This window comes from Coturnix japonica, chromosome 5, assembly GCF_001577835.2.
Source record: "Coturnix japonica isolate 7356 chromosome 5, Coturnix japonica 2.1, whole genome shotgun sequence".
Lineage (NCBI taxonomy): Eukaryota > Metazoa > Chordata > Aves > Galliformes > Phasianidae > Coturnix > Coturnix japonica.
In genome coordinates this window covers 8074460-8095007 of record NC_029520.1, presented here as the reverse complement: position 1 = coordinate 8095007, position 20548 = coordinate 8074460, and the positions used below count along the sequence as shown (strand labels likewise).

Genomic DNA, 20548 nt, shown 5'->3' with positions numbered 1-20548 from the left:
GAATTAACAACTGGCAATTCAAAGATTGCAGAACACTGAGCTGAGTGGGATCCACCACGATTTTATGGAATATCCCAAACAATCCACCCATCTGTTTCTCTTTTGGGGCTGTTTTTTACCCTCACAGTAAAGACTTTTACTAATATCCAGTTTAAATCTAACCTCTTCCAGTTTTAAACCATTTCCCCTCATCCTGTCACTACATGCCCTTCTAAAAAGTCCCTCCCCAGCTTTCCTGTAGGCCCCTTTCAGGTCCTGGAAGACCACTATATAAGGCTCCACAGACCTCCTCTTTTCCAAGATGAAGAGCCCCAGCTCTCCTCTCTCAGCCTTTCCTCATATGGGAGGTGCTCCAACCCTGTGAACATCTTCGTATTCCCCTGGACTTGATCCAACAGCTTCATGTCCTTCTTCCTTTGGAGGACCCAGAACCAGAAGCAGTACTCCAGGTAGGGTCTTAAGAGAGCAGAGTAGAGGAGCAGAATCACCTCCCACAACCTGCTGCTCATACTTCTCTGATGAGACCCAGGATACTATTGGCCTTCTGGGTGGCAAGTGCACATTGCCGGTTCATGTTGAGTCTTTCATCAACCAGCATCATTGTACAGTAGAAAAGACGGTAGTTGTAAATACCCAAAAGGACATCTACAGGAAAAAGTCACCCTTATGGAAGCCATCAGTCTGCTGGGAACCACTGAGGCAATCTCCACCAAGGCGCAATCTCCAAGAGGTGCTGCCTTGGTGGTGGTCAGCCCTTAAATGAGGTCTAGAGGAGGTGGAGTCAAGCTCCACCTCTTCGGGTAGCACAGCTAAATTACTCTCACCTGTGCTCCCACAGCTGACCCAACACTTGCCTCATCTGATTAATCAGAGGTTCAGGCTGTGATTACCAATTTCCCATACAATCATCAACCTAATTCTGTCTTTGGGACACAAATTTTCCCTCAAGTGGGAACATTTTCTGAGATTAAATTTGGAGTTGCACATTTTGTCTCAAGAATGAAAAACATTCCATTAATACACCACGAATTATAATCAAAAGTATCAGAGGCTCCTTAAAAGTAAATTAAAAAAGAAAAATGTTATTTTTTTATGTAAGAAAAATATAGTAGCAGCAGTTGGTGGTATTTTGTATAAAAATAGTATATTTCAAAGACTTTAAGTAGAGAAAAACGATACAAGTGCATTTTACATATACAAAGCTCATACTGATATATATATATAGTATTATATATATACACATATATATTTTACCTTAATGGCTTTAAATCGCTCAGTTTCGTGAAGTGGATTGTTGTAACAATTATTGCAATTGCAGTTGTTGCAAAAGTCACCGCTGGCAAAGCATTCACAATATCTACAATCAACATATAAACAACTTACTAAACAGAAAGATTAACTGCTTTTAAATGTTATTCCTCTTCGAGACAGAATTTATAGTTCCTATCCCTCCCCTGTTATTTAATCATACCCAAATATACACAAAGACCTTCTTTCACTCATTCATTTTCACAAAATACACCCACTCCATAAATGAAACAAATTTTAACAATCACATACACATCTCTGTGCATTTTACATATGCATGTAAATACATAAGACTTGGCACAATAGTTATGTAGATTGCTGTTGTACAGAAGTGAGATAGAGAAATGATACTTCAATATACAGTGTTTTCATTCTATAAATGATTTTCTAGACAATTCTGAACAATGCCTTCTAGCTGCTCTTTATATTTTCCATGGTTTGAATTATGTTAATCATCCACAACTACACTTTGAATTGTGGATTTGTGTGATACTAGTTGACATAAACTGTTGACCTTTAACTGAAGATCAGACAAGCAATTTTTGCCCCCTATGGCTTGCTCATCACATTTACTGTATGTTCATTCTTTCAAATATACACTGCTATTAATATTTATTAAATGTTAATCAGCTGTTACTTACAATTTAAGACACTGAGATTTTGTGCAGTTACATGGTTTCTTAGACTTTGTAATCCCTGAACCAAAAGGTGGGCTACGCAGATTGAAAGAGGAAGAAAATAAGAAAAACAAATTACAAATAAAAAATTGGTCTATACTTTCTAAACTTTGATACATTCCCTGCCCTCCCCCCCCAAAACACACACCCCAATTGCAGTGCTATTTTAACAACTGTGGGGTCAAAAAACAAGTGACAAAAAGAGAAGACAATCTCCTGCAATCCACCAGTTGTCACTACTAGGGGCAGGTCAGCAACCACTCAGAGCCCAGTAACTGCTGTGCAACTGCAAAGCACTATCGTCTGTCACACCGGGTTTGCATCTGCCTTGTATTTAAAAATGATCTGTAATTAAGGTTTATTAGAAGAATCCCATTTGTGTTAGAAAAATGAGCTAAACACACATTAATTATATTTTAAGACATATCAACTCAGAAAATTAAATGTTTTTCAGACACATTTACAGCATGGTTGCATTGATCCTAAGAAATCCTGGCAGCCTTGACCACCAGTAAGTGAATAATGGCTACCATGATACATACACAAATCACTCTTACAAAGTTGCATGAGGAGAAGCTATTAAATGCAAAGATGTCTAAGAGCCTTTGCTGGTATAAAATTCAAACTTCATAATGGACTAAGTGTTGCAAGCATCTTACCCTGAAGTCATTTTCACTTGCAGATTCGATTCTGGTTGGAAAGCTGAAGTGCTAGCTACTGATTGTAAGTATTCACTGTCAAACTGTTCAAGATAAAATACATACAGCTTGCTTATATTACATTCTAAAAAGAGACTCCTGTGAATTAAAAAAGTAATACAAAGAAAACGTTCTGAGGATGCTTTGTTTGCCACATACGGTGATAAAACTCATGTAAGCACAAAGATGTGAAAAATGCATTTCCTCTTTGAAACTGCTCAGTATGTCAGGATACCTTTTTCTCCCAGTGCAAAGGATCAAGAACAGCTGCCAGTGCTGCAGTATTTGCACACTGTTTCCAGTGTACTGATATCTCTACATTTAATTGCAGTAATCAACTAAAACTGGCTAGTGACTTGCTGATGTACGTTATGTTCATCTGCAATACGGCATCTCATTGGTTGAGGACTAAAAAATTTAACAGAATGTATTGGCTTACAGTCCACCAAAACAGAATGCAGATCTATTTTCTCTTCACACATATAATAGCCTAGAAAAATAGGCACAAGAAAGTGCTGTGAGTGCTTATAAATGATAGTTATTTTAACTGGTGATCAGTTTAGCTGCAGATAAGGAAGAAGAAAATATATTAAAGTAAGAGAATAAATCTAGGGAACAACAGGCTGGGGGAAAATCAGAGAGAGAACTGCAATCCTGTCTACATCTCTAGAATGTTTAGGTACCAATTTGTCAGTACACTACTAAACTGTCTTTAGAAAATGCATACAGTTGTTACCTCCTGACATTCAACACAAGAAGCTATTTTAAGAGAAGGGAAGTTTACACTCTGCTTAATACATGGTGAGAATAAAGCTGCTTTACCTCTTGTTTGTTTGAATCCAGGTCACCCGAAACAGGCAAAAACTGCCCCAGCACTGCTGTTACAGGGCTGCCTGCATCTGAAAAGATGACATTTAATAAACTGCTCACAATATCTGAAGTCTAATGTGTGCATTAACCTTTTTGAATCAAGCATACACGCAAATGGGTACTTTTAACTTTTCCTATTAATAAAAAATAAAAACCCAAGCCACAGTATTTCCTGACAGCGTCTGTCTTTTTGCACCACCTGATACAGTGAAGCTTGGGGAGCAAACTGTATCCAAGAAGGACCTACAAGTCCTTTCTTCAGAAAAGTTTCCCTCAATTAGTGGAAAAAAACCCCACAAAACCAAAACAACAACAAGCTGACAATATAAAACCAGTCCCTTATAGAAGAACTCAGCTTTTCACCAGTTTTTTAGCTAAGAATGTGGACTTACACTCCATCACATTACGTTTAATTAGAAACAGCATAGACTTGAAAAATTTTGATGTGAAAAATGACACAAACAGATGTTTTTATGAATTTCCAGAATTCTATCTAGAAAGGAGGCATTCAGCCTATTATACCAACAACAACAAAGAAACAACAACTAAAAACCTATTCAGAAAACATGGCTGTAAGAATAGAGCCCCGGTGAGGCACCGCATTTAAGAAAATCAGTAATTTAGGCTATGTAGAACAAAGTAATCATCACTCCATTAGTCCTACTGAGATCTACGTTTAAAGAAACTTTTAGATACAACTTCTGGACCTACACCTTTCACTTACAGGGAAGATCAGTACAACGAAAGAAAGCTTGGGCAAATAAAAACTAAAACAAAAAGTCACCACTCTCCTTAGATATTTCTTCCCTAACGTTGCAGCAAAGTAATGGGAGCCTGAATGCATTTATAGGCACATCTGCTGCTATTTGAATGTATGTGTTTTCCTCTTCTGATTAATAAACATGCTCCATAACTGGGGCATCTGCTGAGATTCAGACACTCAGCATCTACTGACACCACAAACAGTGCGTGTGTGGTGACTAGTAATGAAAGGCTTTGTTTTCACAATGAGACTGACACACACCACTGAAATAAGATACTGATAAATGAAGAAATAATGTTTACGTTCCTTTAGAAGCTCTTTCTGGGTAAAGAAATATTTAATTATATTTAAGCCTCTCCTACGCATGTTGCTCCTAAGATGAAAATGTATTCCCACTCAATATCTGAATAGCCAAAAAAATGAACTTCGAGATCTCAGAAACCACCTTCTCTAAAAACAGATGGAATTTCAAGTTCACAGAGTGACAGAAACATTTTGGGACACTTTAAGCCCCAAGGCTGAAGGATACCCAACAGCCCGCAATGATGCTCTTCATTTATAGTGAGACACTGACACCTTGTGGTATTGCTAGGGTAAATGCAGCTGTATGCAAGCGCTTTCTGCTAAGCGTGCTTTTTCATAAGTTGATCCGTATATTACAAAACATTATTATATTCAACACGTCCATTACATCATTTTCATAACATTCAAATGTCCAGATTTTTATTGTTACAAAATAAAGGAAAATAGTAACTTGTGATAGCTACACTAGCTTCATCTCACCTCTGCTCACTGCTGATTAAGAAAATAAGCACATACATTTGCATTTGCACGTTAACTGTGATCTACTATCTGACACGCTAGACATAACTTTAACTTTGATTTTACCAGATTGAAGATAATTATGTTGGTCTTCATACTGTGGAATGAGATGAATTGCTTTTAGATCCTGTGTGCCACAATCCTTTATACAGAGTATTTGAGTACCTCCTTCCAGTTGGCAGATCATCTGGAATAAATAAACAGCAATAGCCTCCCATCTAAGAACCTGCAATTCTAAGCATATACACAGAATGGTTTTCGTAAGAGTAACATGCTTCATAAAGCTGCATCATCACACACTGCAGTCTCTCAGACAAATGAATCACTGTACACAAAGGTGTCTGCATTCTGACCCTTTCTATTTGTTTGGTTTTGGAAACAGCTGCGATACTGTAGCTCTTCACCCTGGGGTGAGATGCCCTCCTGGTTCTCTAAACAGTTCTATAAGGTTTTGCACAACATACTCTAGCTCGTTTTCTACCACGTGGACCTGACATTCCATACCCAGAACAAACCCTATTTCACTTCAATGTTTTATGCCACTTATTCAGATGTGACTGTAAATCAAGACTATTCATTCATGAAATAATCTTCATATTACTGTATGTGGCCTTGAAATAGAAAATAACATTTTATATGTAAAACAGCACTTTATCTAAAGAAAAATTAGTCCCCGAGTCTGAGAAAAGCACTGTCTAATCAGTCTTGACACAAAACTTACTAAGTGGGATTTTGGTGCATGTGTGGTAAAATTAAGTTAACGTTTTCTTAGCATATAATTCTTCTATCAATTACCAGACATAAATTACCAGGGGGCTGGAATCATTTCTGTGTAAATATCCAGGTTCCTCCACCACACCGTGCAGTGCTAATAACTCACAGTTGGACTCGTCAATATTTGAACTCTGAAAAATCGCTCCATCTTCATGATTCTCCATAACATTTCTAATTGCATCTCTTACTTCTGTCTGAAAAAAACAAGTGTTATACCTTAACAGGAACTCCTTTAAATCTTCATTGAATTCTGGGCACATACCATGAGCTTGGAAATCAAACGCATACTTACTATTTCATCATAGACAGAAGCACCAGTCTGAGGCAAGCCATAAACACCACTGGAGCATTCTAGTAAGTGAAATAAAGCAAGTTTTGTTTATTAAGACATGTGTTTGCTTTTGTTTGGTTTTAATGCCAGGAGCTCATTCATAGCATCAAGGAGATTTTGATGTCACGGTCTTACTACAGACTATCACAGTCTTATAAAGTAATATTACAGTCTTATAAAATAATACTTAATATTCTCCAGTAACAGACTTTCGAAAAACAGGCTCCCATATGTGCTTGATGTCTCTAAAAGGATTCTGGAGACCATCTGGTAAAAATCATTTAGCAACGACAAATCAAAAGGAAGCCTGAACTTCATGGTTGAAGCAACAAGAACATACATGAACACACACTGACCTGTTTCAAAACTTCCTCCTATCACACTTTCTTAGCTCTATGAACATTATCAGAAGGGGCTTGTGCTGCTACTTCCCAAATCCAGGAATTATTTTATCTAGACATTCATACCCTTTTCTAACTCTAAAAGAGGAGTTCAAATAAACTAATAAAATAAACAAGTTATCCCACTCGGACACCCGTGACACTTACCATTAAAGCAATCAGACAAGTTGTTTGACTGCATAGGACTGCTTTGCATTCCTTTAAACTGATCATAATAAATACAGTTATTCTCACCTTCAGCTGGAGGTAACAATGATCTGAACACCTGAAGAAAAGAGCAGTTTATAACTACTGCACATATTACACATCTCCTTAAAAAAAAAACAGCCACACAGAAACTGACTTTAAAATTGGAAATTATTTGCATTTCTAAATTATAAATAAGCACATAAATGTTGCAGAATAACCAGCATTACCAGATACTATGGACAGCTGACTATTACTTCTCCTTCTTCTGTTCAATGTGTTTTATGCCTTTTTGAATTTCTGAACCCTGGAGTAGCAACATTTGTGTAAATATTTACACTGGAAAGAAATGTCAACTGGTGCACTTAGTTATTGCAAAACAGCTTCCCAGAGGAAACTCAGCGTTCCCCCAGAAGCCGCCTACAGAGCACAAGCTGAATTAGGCAATTTCTTCAGAAGATCCACTACAGCCATAAAGAAAGAAACAAGCTCATGTAAGTATACTAAATATGAATAGTCTGCATTAAGCAGATGGACTTTTCAGTCTGAGTGTACTGCTAAGTTTGTTCCAGTGTAAGACTCATAACATCACTTCAAACACCACATGGATCCCATCTCAAGTTTTAACGTGATGATCTTCTATGTACAAACCACAACCAAGCACCCATACAAATTCTCATTTCACGTATCTTACGGGTACGGTTCCAACATTTTGACTGACTGCTCCTTCTGAAGAGAAAACACCTGAAATTGGAACACTGCAGCTTTTATGCTGTGCCACTACAGAAGAAAGGAAGTGGCCGCCATCTGTAGGCAGATGAGGTGAATGCATGTAATCGGCTTCTCCTGGAATATTCAATCCTTTGTATTTTTCAAGATCTTCATCGTTACAGCTGTTGTTTCCTTGTGGATATATTTCAACTTTAGCTATCGCACTCTGATTTTCAGCAGAAAGGGGGTATTCAAAGTGATCCAACAAAGCCTCTCCCACATTTATCGCGTATAACTGGTTGCCTTGACTAGAGCACATCCCTTCTTCAACAGGATTATTAATGACTGCAGTTTCCAGGCTGAAGTTTTCAGAGCTATCAGGAGTATTCTGACTTAATATTTCAGTCACAAACCCATCATCGATAGCTGATCTGATGTCAAACAGTATCTGATTCTCCATAGTCACAGGCAGACAGTCAGGTGCATGCTATTTACATGAAGATAATTTTTCTATCACAGTATTCCTCCAGGCAACTTAGGTATCTAGAAGGGAATGAAACAGTCTCAAGAAGTATGTGCAATACTGGAGATTAACTACAGTCACTGCTGTCAGATGACAGGGCGCTCCTTGCACTCCACAGCACCAGCACTGAGACAGCAGCACTAAGACACCAGCCCAGACACAGCCGGGCTACCACTACTGCAAGCCCTGGATCTGGGCCGCGCTGACACAGCAGGAAACCAGCCGTCCTGCTTCACTCCAGCCCCCTGCAGCCCCCGGCCCGGCTGTACGCACCGCCCTCCGCCTCGGCTCAGCGACAAGCCGAGGGAGCCGCCGCCTGCACGACCGTTATGGGGCGCTGCGCGTGCGCGGTAACGGCCGCCCATCTCCTCATGCCACTTAAGTACCTCATAAATAAACTGAGGAGAGCCCTGATACAGATCCGAATTGGATCCAACTACAAGGATTTCACTAGGTCATTAAAGCAAAAAAGCCAGAAAGTAAATAGAAAAGACATGAAACGTTGTGCTTAGTAGTGATAATTGTGAAACTTTATTGTTTGAAGTCACAGAAGAAGGCAGAACGTTGGGACAGGCTATTGGGTGTAAATAACCAACCACGGGAGTCGAGTAAGCGAACAAGAAAAAAAACAGCTTAAAGTGATACATTTTATACAAGAAGCAATTGGGACAAAGGCTGAATTAGAAGCACGATTTTCAAGGACAGGCTTGCACACCTCCATGGTCCTTTAGAAGCCCAACCCTTAAGAATATTCAGTCTGTAACATCCTCAGTCTGGACAACGGCAGCCTCTAAACGCACCAAGTTTCTGCTATTCCATCATATTAAATAGCTGAAATAATAAACTCTGCAAACTCATACCTAAAGGGTTCAACCAGTTCCACACTGGTATTTAACAAACGGATTAATTTATTACTATCCCAACCTCGCCACCCCTCACTTACAGCCCTTGTCACTAACTGAGAACTGGTGATTCAAGGTTAAGTTATGGATGAACAGTTGTCCTAAAATACAGACATTAACAGTGAAGTACACCAGACTAGAAAGTTCATTCAGTTCTAAGTCATTTCAATTACATTCCTATGGCTTTTGAGCAAAAAAAAGCAAGTATTTTTACTGTATGTACACCATATTGAACATGAAGTTTTAAATTAATTATTTATTAACAGCCTACATTCACTGTGGATTTCTAAGATTTACATCCAAAAAGCATATTTTATTTACACGCTGTTGACATCTTAAAGATCCTGTCTGGTTAGGAATTATGATCTAACTCAAATTAAAAACGTACAGAAAAAAAAAAAAAGAGAGAGAGAGACATTTAACACCACTCTTTTAAACATTTACAATAAAAAACAACTTTCTGTGCCAATTGTACTTACTCTAAGCACGTAAAATTGCATTGATAACTGCACTAAATACAATGAGACGTGAAACATTTAAAACCTGAGAGTCAGATCTAAACTTTTCTTTTTCTCTTGGAAAAACCCTAGAAGCCCTATGTTAATTGAAGCACAGACTGCTCAGTGGTCAATACAAAAACCAGTGCATTATTCCCACAAAAACACATCACTGTGACACTGTTGCAGTAATTTGGTAAATGTTAGTTGCAATAAGGCTTAGTTCAAAGTCTCCTTTCCCACAGACTTTATCCAATCACATAATGGGTGTCTTTGGCCAATTCCTACAGGGGAACCTACATTTAGGTAAGCATGTATTTGCTTACTTATGTATTTAGGACCTTTGTTGAGGTTTCCCACCTCAAACACACACACATAACACAGGTGTTTCGATAGCTAGATCAGAGTGAAAAAACAAACCAAACATGTAGAGGCATATAAAGTTAGAAATACTGGCCAGAAAAAGAAATCCAAAAAACCTAATGAGAAGTTTCACAGCAGCCCCAGAGAGCTTTCAGAACCAGCACAGCTCTGGAGCAACATTTACTGTATTACTGAATATTCTGTACCTTCTACTCACAGAAAAATAAGTTTGTCCTAATGGGTGCACAGAAGTAATGACACCGATACAGTTTGAGGATGAGTAGCATCACACACCAAGTTACTTCAGTTCTGTAGTAATCATTTCCCTTCTGCATTTACAAATACGCCCCTTCTTCAGTGAAATTGTCTGCCCTATTCCCACCCCCATTTTTGTTGCACCCTTCAAAAACCGCTTCAGACAATGGGCCACTCCCAGAAGAGGTTTGAGAAGGCCATAATTTCCCCATTCTGGAGCTATTTTCCATCGCCTTCACAGCCCATTTCATGCAGAGCTGACCACACAATTCTGGTCTTTTCAGGCTGAAAGCTGGGAAACTGCAATTACTCAGCCTTTACATGCAGCCTTGATTCATAGATTATCCAACAGGCTCGAGTTTAAATATATTTACATTCCCTGGGACCCAGAAACTCTTCTCTCAGCGAATCGCTAATACCACTCAGCTAAACAAGATCATGAGTATCTGAGCTCTACAAAGTTACTCCTGCACTTCCTAGAGAATGGTCTTTGCCATAGAAGATCATCTCATTAGAGCTTTGAACCTAGCTGCATCATAAACAAATTCAACTCTACCTATATCACAGCCACCTAATTTATAATTTCAAAACTAGATCTGCGTTGCTATTTCCCCTCCACAAAAATAATGTTAAAACCAACTCCTAGCACAAGCTTTTCTCCTGTGTTTAGGATATTTCTTTTACTAAGGCACTGCTATGAACAAGCACACAGGTCCATTTACATGGATATAAAATCAATCATGTGGCAAACGTGCTTGTAAGTAATAAGAAAAGTTTGATGTCTGCTAATTTGTATAATACTTTACTACCTCAATGTAGCACATACATCTTCCCAAAAAGAAACAGACCAGTTGGGCATTTTGCACTAGGTTATGGTTTATGGTTCTTTGTTTTGTTCCTTAAATCTTATGAGAAAATTACCTTTAAAGAAGTTAATGAAGGTAAACAGCCACAAGTGTTGTCATTTGTTTAAATAAAGCAGCAGATACTCTGAAGAACATTCTGCTATCGATGCGTGCCAAATCAAATCCTTTGAAGGCTTTCAGTTTAAGACTTGATATGTTTTATCCCTTCCATTCTGGAATACAAGTGGATTCAAATAATTTTAAGAAAAAAAAAAAACAGGAGAAAACTGCAGGAGTTAGAATATACATGCCTTTGTGCAATAGTGGTACGCTTCATCCCTAGAAATGTATAAGATTTCAAAATTCACCCACTGTGGAACTAAATGCTTCCAAACTACCTAAAAATAATGATAATAATTATGAAACATTCAAACCAAGGCCAAGGTTTGCTCAGAAGATCAACAGGATTGTGACTCGGTTTCTTCATCAGCCAGCATTTCCGCAAACCTTGCTTTCATTCGCTGTTCAGAATAGTTTCCATCCCAACGATGGGAGGTTGCTTTGTGGTAATAACCCAGATCATTTGGTACAGTTCTTAGTATGTTGAAACAAACCCATGATGTCAACCATTGCTTTTTGGATGTTCTTCCCAAAGCGATGAGAATCCTTAATAAATAAATAAAAACACAGTGAGCCGTGCTGTCTGGTAACAGTTATCTCTTAAGCAAAGGGGAGACTTTGAACATTTTGTAACTTTGGAACACAGATTTAGGTCACATATATTACTATAAAACAGGGAAGTTAAACTACAAAAACGCTAATGCTATATGAATTAATCCTGGTTTATACTATTACTGACAGGTAAATTCGACATTATGCAGTTACGTTCTACACACAGAACTGAGAATCTACCTTTGACATCAAATGTATCTATAGCTTTATATCATTACTTAAAAAAACCCAAACTAAAACATGTAGTTCATACAAGATGATTTTATCTAAGCCATTTCTCACAAGACAAAAGAATGCCCAGAAAGTATAAAGAACAACCTAAAGAGACTGAAAAAAACAGAAAAAAAACAAAAACACTTGAGTTCCTATTGGAATCCTGAATCTCTTAGAAGAACAAGTACAGCAAATGAAAATGACCAATACTTTAAGAAACTATTCCAAGAAATGAATGGCACAGCAAAGATTATAAATATAAATCATTAGCTACATTATAAAACCTGCTACAGGAAACTCTAATAATATCAAGGGCAAGCACATAAAGCACTGCCTTCTCTCTATGGACTTTTGCCTTGACTGATAAGAGTACAGGGAAACTTAACGTATAAACTAAAAGGCACCCGAAGAACAATTTGAAACACACATGAACAAAGTCATATTTTCTAATAATTAACCAGAGGCACCAAGATCTATCAGACAAGTTATGGTCTATGTAATCCTGCCAAAACTGAATATGTTGGTAAGTCATAAAACAAAGGGGAAGGACAAACTGAAACTGATCTCTGCAACAGAAGGATATTGATGGATGACATCACAGCATTTCAATAGATGAGTGTCATTCCGATAAATTATGATAATTAAGTTTCCCAAGAACAGATTAAAATTTAACCATCAACTTCTGTCAGAACTATTTAGACCAAGGGAGATTCAAAGAATAAAGACTATACTGCTGTATTATCTTCATCCCTGCAGCCAGAGGCAAATCAAAGCTAAGCTATGATAACAAAAGCCAGGAGACACCTATGCTTACAGGTCAGATACAAGTCATTTCATAGGAGTTCCTGAGAACGACATGTGCACAAACATGACCTTAGGCCTTTTATTTTTAAATCTGACAGAAAGGTGAAGTATCACACCAGTTCCTTGGTTCATGAAGTCACTAGATTTATAGAAGCTGAAAACATTAATACATAGCATGAGAAGAAAAAAGCACAGTATAACTGTATCTTGCATTCCTCCTAAATGGTGAGTAGGCAGTGAGTAGAAGAGTTTTACAAGCAGATAACAGAACAGGAAAGGATTGTTCCTTACCGTTTCAGAACAAGAGTATTTACTGGAGACATGGAAATGGATGGAGTTCTCATCCAAGATTATGTAAGAAACACCGTAACCATCATCAGCCACCTAAGGGAAGAAAAATGAACAAGTTTTAAACTTACTTTTCCTTCACTTCCTACACGACCCCTGAACTTTCCAAACCAATCCACCACAAAACCAGCTTTCAGCTTGACAAGCCGACTAAAATAAACAATAATGATTCTGATCTCTGAGTGCCAAAGAACAGTCCTGTGATCCCCTCACTGTTTTTTTCATAGAAACACTTTTTGAAACAAATTAAACTAGTCTACCACATGGAAAAGCCTGCCTGACAATTAACAAGGATATTATCAACTTCCATATTCAAATCTTGTTAAAATACCATAAGCAAGTCAGAAGCTCATTAAAACTCCAGCACTACACCAGCTCCTCTGAAGCCCACAAAAGCTGCAGAAATCCATTTCATTCTTATCCTAGCCACTACTCATACTTAGGAAGGCAAGCAGACCAATCTGAGTAGCGTGATTCAGTGGAAAGCATGAACTATTATTTTATTTTAATTCATTAGGAATTATAAATAAAAAACACAGAACAGTGAAATACTTTCTACTAATCCCAACCTTAAAGTCTAGTGTAAGTAGTAAACTGCTTGTCACTGCAATAATAGTTTGACATACTAAATCTGCAGGCATAGCAACTGTGATAAAAGCCCCCAATTAATCAGATCTCCTTGCTGTGGGGCCTTATGCCACATTTGATAACTGCATATTTCATTACAGATGGTTCATATTTTAGTGGGACAAGGGAAAAAGGTGATGTTGGTTTTTCCCAGCACATTCATAATAGTTGGAAAACATCAAACCCATATTTAAAGCATATATTGCACTTTTAATGTGTACCATTAAGGTATTACAGGTCTGAAACAAAACTGTTTTTAAAAGAGACACTTGTATTTAGTTAACATACAGGTCCAAATCCACCGCCAGAAGATAACATCTCAGGGTTCTTCTTCAGATCAATGTGTTGCTGTGGTGTCTGACTCGTCGATAGTCTCCAAGGCTCAGACAAAACCTTTATTAGAGATAATAAATAAATAAATAATCAAGTATGACATATTATTTAGGAACATGCAACTCTCTCAAGAAATAATTTTTAAGAAGCTTAGAAAATATTCAATAAAGCAATATTAAAAGGTAACTCTACTTCACATGTCAATGGCATGAATCATTGAGAGTGCTGGAAGGAACAACTTAACTTGCCCTAACGTGTAAACCATCTTGATGTTAATTTCTACAAAAGTAATGAAATTTCTTGGAGCAGAAATGTTATTTCAGAATAGATGAATCTGGTCTACAGCCTGGTAAACTCTGTATAACAGGGCTTGTTAATGAGATCAGTGATGGCAGCACTCAAGCCCCAGGTAAATACTACACTGAGTCAGAAGTTCCTAAAATCTCCCACAATGCAGAGGTTTCTTGGAAGGCTGCAAAAGCTCTGCAAGGTTGTTTGATCCTTAACTGAAAGCAGGAACATGCTTTATTTCATCAATTCCAACTTTAAAGTATGGTTTAATAAACCATTTGGCACAGCAGTAAACTGCAAAAAAACAAAAATTACAATATACAGTTCCCTTAGCTCATGTTAACTTACAACAAAGTAATTTTGTTACAGTTCCAGATGGAAGTACATGGCTGCCTGTGGTGAATATATGCCAGGAGCCAGTATTCTATTGTAATACTGATTATATCTTTCTCGTAAACCTCATTACTGAAAGTCTATCGTAAGTGTATATATACAAAAAAATGAAAACAAGCTGTAAGATGTTAAACCATGCTATCTATACTCTTCTTTCTGATGAAAACTGGAGTTCCATCAAAATGTGAGCAGATACCAGAAAATGCTAAGCAAACAAATGGTTATTTATTGTAATCAATCAATAAAGACCACTTACTTCCTTCAGGAAAGGAGAATCTACAGAAAGGTACTTGGAAACGACATAAAGGCAGAACAGATGGCGGTCAATGCCAGCACCAGTCATGGCAAGACGATACAAGTGCTGGTGTCTGGTAGCTGCCAGCCGGAATAACTTCAACTTATTTTCATTCTAACAATGAAAGAAAGATGAAACAAATCTGTTCAGTGAATTCTAGTTTCTTAGAAAGCTACAGAAAATCAAGTCTGAATGTGGTTTATGAAAGGCAGGAACTGCAAGAGCCATTTTAGAAGGCAAACCGACAGTGTATGAGAGTAGTGCAAGGGCTGAAAGAAAACACTGGTCTCATAGTAGCCAAGCATGACTACTACTGGCATTCTGGAGTAAAGGTTCATGGATAGCCCAAATTATATGCAAAACACACAGATAAGAAGCAAGCAATAAAGGCAAATTTGTATTAAAAAAGACTGAACTAAAATCTTTGTATACTAGCAAAGTATATGTATATATATGGGTATATGCATTTTAAGAAGTGTCCACACATCTATAAATTGAACAGTTTCATAACGGTAGGTCAGAATCAAAGTTAAATACCATGTTAAAACTAAAATGAATCCATTTAAAATTTTATTCTAAGTTATTTCTAGAGCCTCACTGAATGTTAAGCATATTCTGTTAAACCAAACTGAGCAAATACATCAGCAATTCAAGAGAGTCAACTCTCATACCCCAGTAAAGTTCTTTAATGGCAATTGAGAGTTTGGCATGACATTCCTTGCTTAACAAATAACAAGAAATTTACAGATATGAGTTTTCTGGAGTTTAGGATCCATAAAAGTTGGCATATTTGGTTATTAGCAATTAGTACTCTTTTTATTACTTATTTTTTATTTTTATTACTTATTTTTTATTACTTATCACTACTCTTTTTGGCGTAGCCTTTAAGTCCTGCCATCCTGACAGAGGATGAAGATAGCTATGTGCTGCTACATTTCTGTTCTGAAACGAGGAATCTCTTTCTTTAAATACTACAAACAGCAGAAATTTCCATGAATAAAAAGTATTAGAAATCAACAGAGTCAACTTACACTTTCACTTGGGTCTTCCATAGTTTTAACAAAATTACACGACTCGACGGTACATGAACGGACAGTTTCAGTTCTGCCTTCTCTGAACAAGCGTGTCATAGAGGCTTCGTATGTCAAAGAAAATTTTCCCATGTCCTTGAAAGTTGAAAAATAAGGAATTAGAGGCTTAGTCAGACTTAGCCTCTCTTTCTTCATTGATGGTGGCAGTCAAGGTAAGCACACAGGATACAAATCACAAGTTAAGCAACATTTTAAGTCATTAGTAGTCTACCATTAGCAGTCTTACAGAATAAAAACAACAAAACAGGATTTGATAAATGCCTTTAGAACCACCAAACTAGTAGAGGCTACACTACACATTTTATATCCATTCTCCTTTGGTTTGTCAGAAAGAGGACTCAATTCAAAAACTATCAGAAGTTATTAGAAAGTTCAGTGGCTACTTAACTAACACAGCCATAGTTAAGTAATCCTACAGTATTTCCAATTCAAAGTTTAATAGCATAGATTTGTATGGCAGCATGGGGATAAAAAAAAGTGGAAGAATATGATCTGAGAATGTTAAATCTGAACACCATCTGCAAAACCCCAAAACGCCAGCTTTCCTATTACCCATAGATTCTGAAGTTTTTATCTTGTAAATGCTTATCTAGTACGTGGTACCAACTCTTCCAGGTCAAAAAAGCGTACTTTACACAACCACACATTCTAACCACAAGTACAGAAACTCAGAATCTTGTTAAATTGGCTATAGTATAAGTCAAATTCTTACTCGGTAGTGAGCAAGCTGCAGGGCAAGTTGAATGAAGGCATCAGGGCTGGTTTTTGCTTTCTTTATTAGCCCCTTCCCAAAAACATCAAAGTAAAACGAACAGAAGTCCACATCATCTGCCAGAGCTGTAGCAGTGCTCAGAGACCTCTCGATCACATCTTGGCACTGAAATACACAAACAAGTTACTTATCTATATGCAAATATAAACAAGTATGCGCATTTGAAGGCATTCAAAAGAAACACAGGAAAAGGTCACACACACATTTAACTGATACAAAATAAATGTTCCCTTCTTAAACATCATTGTTTAAACATCCTTCCTTTGGAAAAAAAGGTGGTATATTTGTGTGAAAATCAAGATTCGAGTAGCTTTTAAAAAAAGTTTACAAGTTTTAAGCCAATACACATTTGGAGTCCAAAAACGGTCTCAAAGCAAACAAAAAACCATTAAGATAGTTCAGATCACAAGAACATGAAGTGTATCACCAGCTGCTACACCACCAGCCTATGAAATAGGATCGTGGTAGTTTGTCTTGAACTCAAGAATAAAAATAAATACTATTAACATCTAGACACAATTCTGAATCCATATAAGACAGCTAATCTCAAGGAAATGTTACACAAGCATAATAAGAACACAGTAACAACTTAAACTTCACTGCAGTGCTGTTCCTGCTTACAATGGATGACCATTTATTTTGGACAAGTTGCTAAGTTAAGAAAATTTCTAGTAAAAATGCTCTTTCTTGAACAGAATTTGTAAAAAGCGGCTTTAAAACCTCTGCCATCCTTTTAAGTAAACTGGGCAGGGCTCACATGTGAAATTCCTATTTTACAGGGCTCAAGGAAATTAACTATTTATAAGGTTTTCAGTAGTTATGTGATTTGACCGCTCAGGAAAAGCTGAGCTCTTTTCTCCAGTCACCACCTGCTGTGCTCTCACCTCTTCTGGAATTTCCCACTGTAGTTTGGTAGGGATAGGAATATTTTGATTGGTATCTCCTTTGCAGTGTCCATCCTCCAAGTAGCCCAGTTCAAGATACTCAGTTGCCATCACATTCTGTAAAGAAAGATAGGTTTTCAGAATTGCGAACGCATTAAATTCTAATTCCACAACTACATGTAATTTTGAAGTGCCAACACATTAAGGATAACACACTTTTAACACAATGCAAAACGTAATCTATTCTCAAATATTGCCTGTTAGCCTGTTACTTTGAGGCATTTTTACTTCTAAGCAAGACATACATAAAATACTCTACTGCAGTGGTGCAAAACCCTTTAACTCAACCTCCCCCCCAAAAAAGGCTTTCAAACTTTGCTCAATTTGGATTCTAGAGAATCACTGTAAGTCTGTTATCTGACAAAAATTCAGTTTACTAAAAAACAGTTTACTGCAGATTAACTTCAAATTCTTAGCAAAAAATTCATCAAAAATTTTCCACTGCCCAATACAACTTGTCTCAACTAGACTGTTCAGTCAGCTTCTAATGAGGTTTGACTTTCTTCTGTTTAGAGAAAGCAGTTAGGACTTTCTCTTCTTATACAAATGGATACTCATAGCTAATAAAATCAGGACATGACCTGGGGCATCAGTTGGACCTGGGTTCCACTTGCACAGATACATAATTAAATCAGAATTAGCTAATGTTTCTGAAACAGTATTGAGTGATGAAGTCACAACTGTTTATAGCTCTGAACTTGAAAGAGAAAAAATATTCAGATAGGATTTCAAGCCAACAAACTACATTCGTGATCAACAAATCCGAGAAAAAGTGCATTTATACCATTCATTGCAACAAAACACAAGAACTACGTTAACTAACATAACAATCTAAAACTCAAAAATATCTTTAGGGAAATAGAAGTTATAGCTTGTAGCATTTAAGTTTTAAAAATAAGCATGGGATTCTACAGCACATGGAAGCTGAAGTGCTTCAGGAGCATGTGTATACACACAATGTCAAACAGGCATTAGTTGATTGATTGAGAATATTAAAAACAAGCTAGATAGGATGACATATCACTTTTGTATGAACACACCTTTGTCACTAAATCTTAAGGAAGACCTTTAATTTAAGGCAATGCAACTTGGTTTTTTTAGCAGGTTTTGCTTGTTTGCTTGTTTCTACTTCTGCTGACAATATAGAAGACAAAAGGAATCCAAAACCACTCACAGGCAACATAGTTTCTAGAGACTGGAAAGCAACATTGTTGCAATGAGACTGGAAAGGAATCCGGGGTTATTCAGGGCTGCTGCAGAACAATCTAACAAACACTCTACATTAATCTTTTGTGTGTAACACTTACCTCCCACATGTGTCCAACAATAGGAGCATCTGCCCAAGAGTGTTCAGCATTCAGCCCCATTTTGCCATTTTTGAATACTATCAGAGTAAACGTCTTATCAAACCACCTACAAAAAGATTAGATTTCCTTAGGAATTTTTGCATTCAAAGACATTCTTATACACTAACTTCATGTCTGTCAAAAACATTTGAACACAACGGGTGGGGTTTTTTTGTTTGAAATGGACAAATTTACGTGTTTATAAGGCACTAACTCACATGCATTAGCCACATGAATTAGCAAATCTCTGAAAAAGAGAAGGGTCTTTTCACAGAGTCAATACTGTACCTGTCATAACATCTGCCATGTATTAAGGACTTTGCATATGCATCTAGCGACCTCACTGGATCGTCTTTCCTGTACCCTTGTTCATCGTCATCCAATGTCACAAAAAATGCTGCCTTTTCAATCGCATCTAAGGACTGTTTGTTCTTTCCACGGCTAAAATAAGCCTGTCGAGCCTTAGCCCATGGAACCCTGCAGAAAGAATTTGGGTTACAGCCAGGTTACATGGATTAGTGCATATTTTATCATCCTTAATAACACTGTGAGACATTCCTCCTACTTGTATCAAGTTTTAGGCTGCTGCTTGCATTCATTTAAACTATGTCAGCACAGAACAGTTCTAAACATAGAGGTATAAAACAATACTAGGAAATAATTCAGCATTAGTTCAATTCCTACAGGGGGCCTCTTCAGTAAAGCTAGGGAGGGTCTCATTATCAGGGAGCACAGTGAGAAATGGCTTTAAACTAAGGTAAGGTAGATCTAGATTCGACATCAGGAAGAAATTCTTCACTATGACTGTGGTGAGGTACTGTATCACGCTACCCAGAGAAGCTGTGTATGCCACATCCCTAAAAGTGTTCAAGGCTGGGTTAGAAAGGCTTGGAGCAACCTGGTCTAGTGCAAAATAACCCTGTCCATGGCAGGGAGCTGGAACTAAATGAACTTTCAGGTCCCTTCCAACCCAAACTATTCAATGACGCTATCATATCATAACACAAATGCAAAAGCATAAACATTATTCTTCAGAAGTTTCTGCTGCATGCAATACGTATAATGTTATCTACATTTAATAACTGAACAAAAGAAGATACATATTATGTGAAAGAAAATGCTAATACAAATGAAAACAATTCACAGATAAAAATATCCACTGCTGTAACACCTAAATATAAGCATCTGGACAACGTGCCATGAAAATGCCCATGGTAAACAACTGAAGTAGATCTAAAGTTAACAAACAAAGGAGTTTCTATATAGCAGTGCCACATTTATTTATATAGAAATTTATAAGTTTTTCCAATGAATAAAATGTATTAAAGTACATTATCTCTTAGGTAATCTATTAAAAACCCACAGCACTTCAGTGTCCAGAAACAAATCAGACAAAACTGAATTTGTCAAAATAGAACTGAACTCAGTGATGT

The 20548-nt window shown here is 37.2% G+C and overlaps 2 protein-coding genes across 6 annotated transcripts in view; both read right to left on the bottom strand.

Moving 5' to 3' along the window:
* Positions 1-8413, bottom strand: part of LOC107314412 (tesmin-like) — a 16010-nt gene extending 7597 nt beyond the window's left edge. The window contains exons 1-6 of one of the 2 annotated variants that reach the window (XM_032444795.1): positions 7525-8413; positions 6792-6909; positions 6205-6263; positions 5948-6106; positions 5205-5325; positions 3506-3582 (exon numbers count right to left, since the gene is read on the bottom strand). In XM_032444795.1, coding sequence (XP_032300686.1) covers positions 3506-3582; positions 5205-5325; positions 5948-6106; positions 6205-6263; positions 6792-6909; positions 7525-8001 — 1011 coding nt within the window. In that variant the 5' untranslated portion in view covers positions 8002-8413. The remainder of the gene's footprint in view (positions 1-3505; positions 3583-5204; positions 5326-5947; positions 6107-6204; positions 6264-6791; positions 6910-7524) is intronic. The other variant, XM_032444796.1, reaches the window with a different exon arrangement.
* Positions 8414-8572: 159 nt separating this feature from the next.
* The window catches only part of CPT1A (carnitine palmitoyltransferase 1A), a 33007-nt gene continuing 21031 nt past the window's right edge, over positions 8573-20548 (bottom strand). For all 4 annotated transcript variants that reach the window (XM_015863642.2, XM_015863644.2, XM_015863643.2 and 1 more), the window contains 9 exons: positions 19404-19592; positions 19077-19182; positions 17710-17826; positions 16766-16930; positions 15994-16128; positions 14924-15076; positions 13939-14043; positions 12967-13059; positions 8573-11592 (listed from right to left, as the gene is read on the bottom strand). In XM_015863642.2, the coding sequence (XP_015719128.1) occupies positions 11506-11592; positions 12967-13059; positions 13939-14043; positions 14924-15076; positions 15994-16128; positions 16766-16930; positions 17710-17826; positions 19077-19182; positions 19404-19592 (1150 nt within the window). In that variant the 3' untranslated portion in view covers positions 8573-11505. The remainder of the gene's footprint in view (positions 11593-12966; positions 13060-13938; positions 14044-14923; positions 15077-15993; positions 16129-16765; positions 16931-17709; positions 17827-19076; positions 19183-19403; positions 19593-20548) is intronic.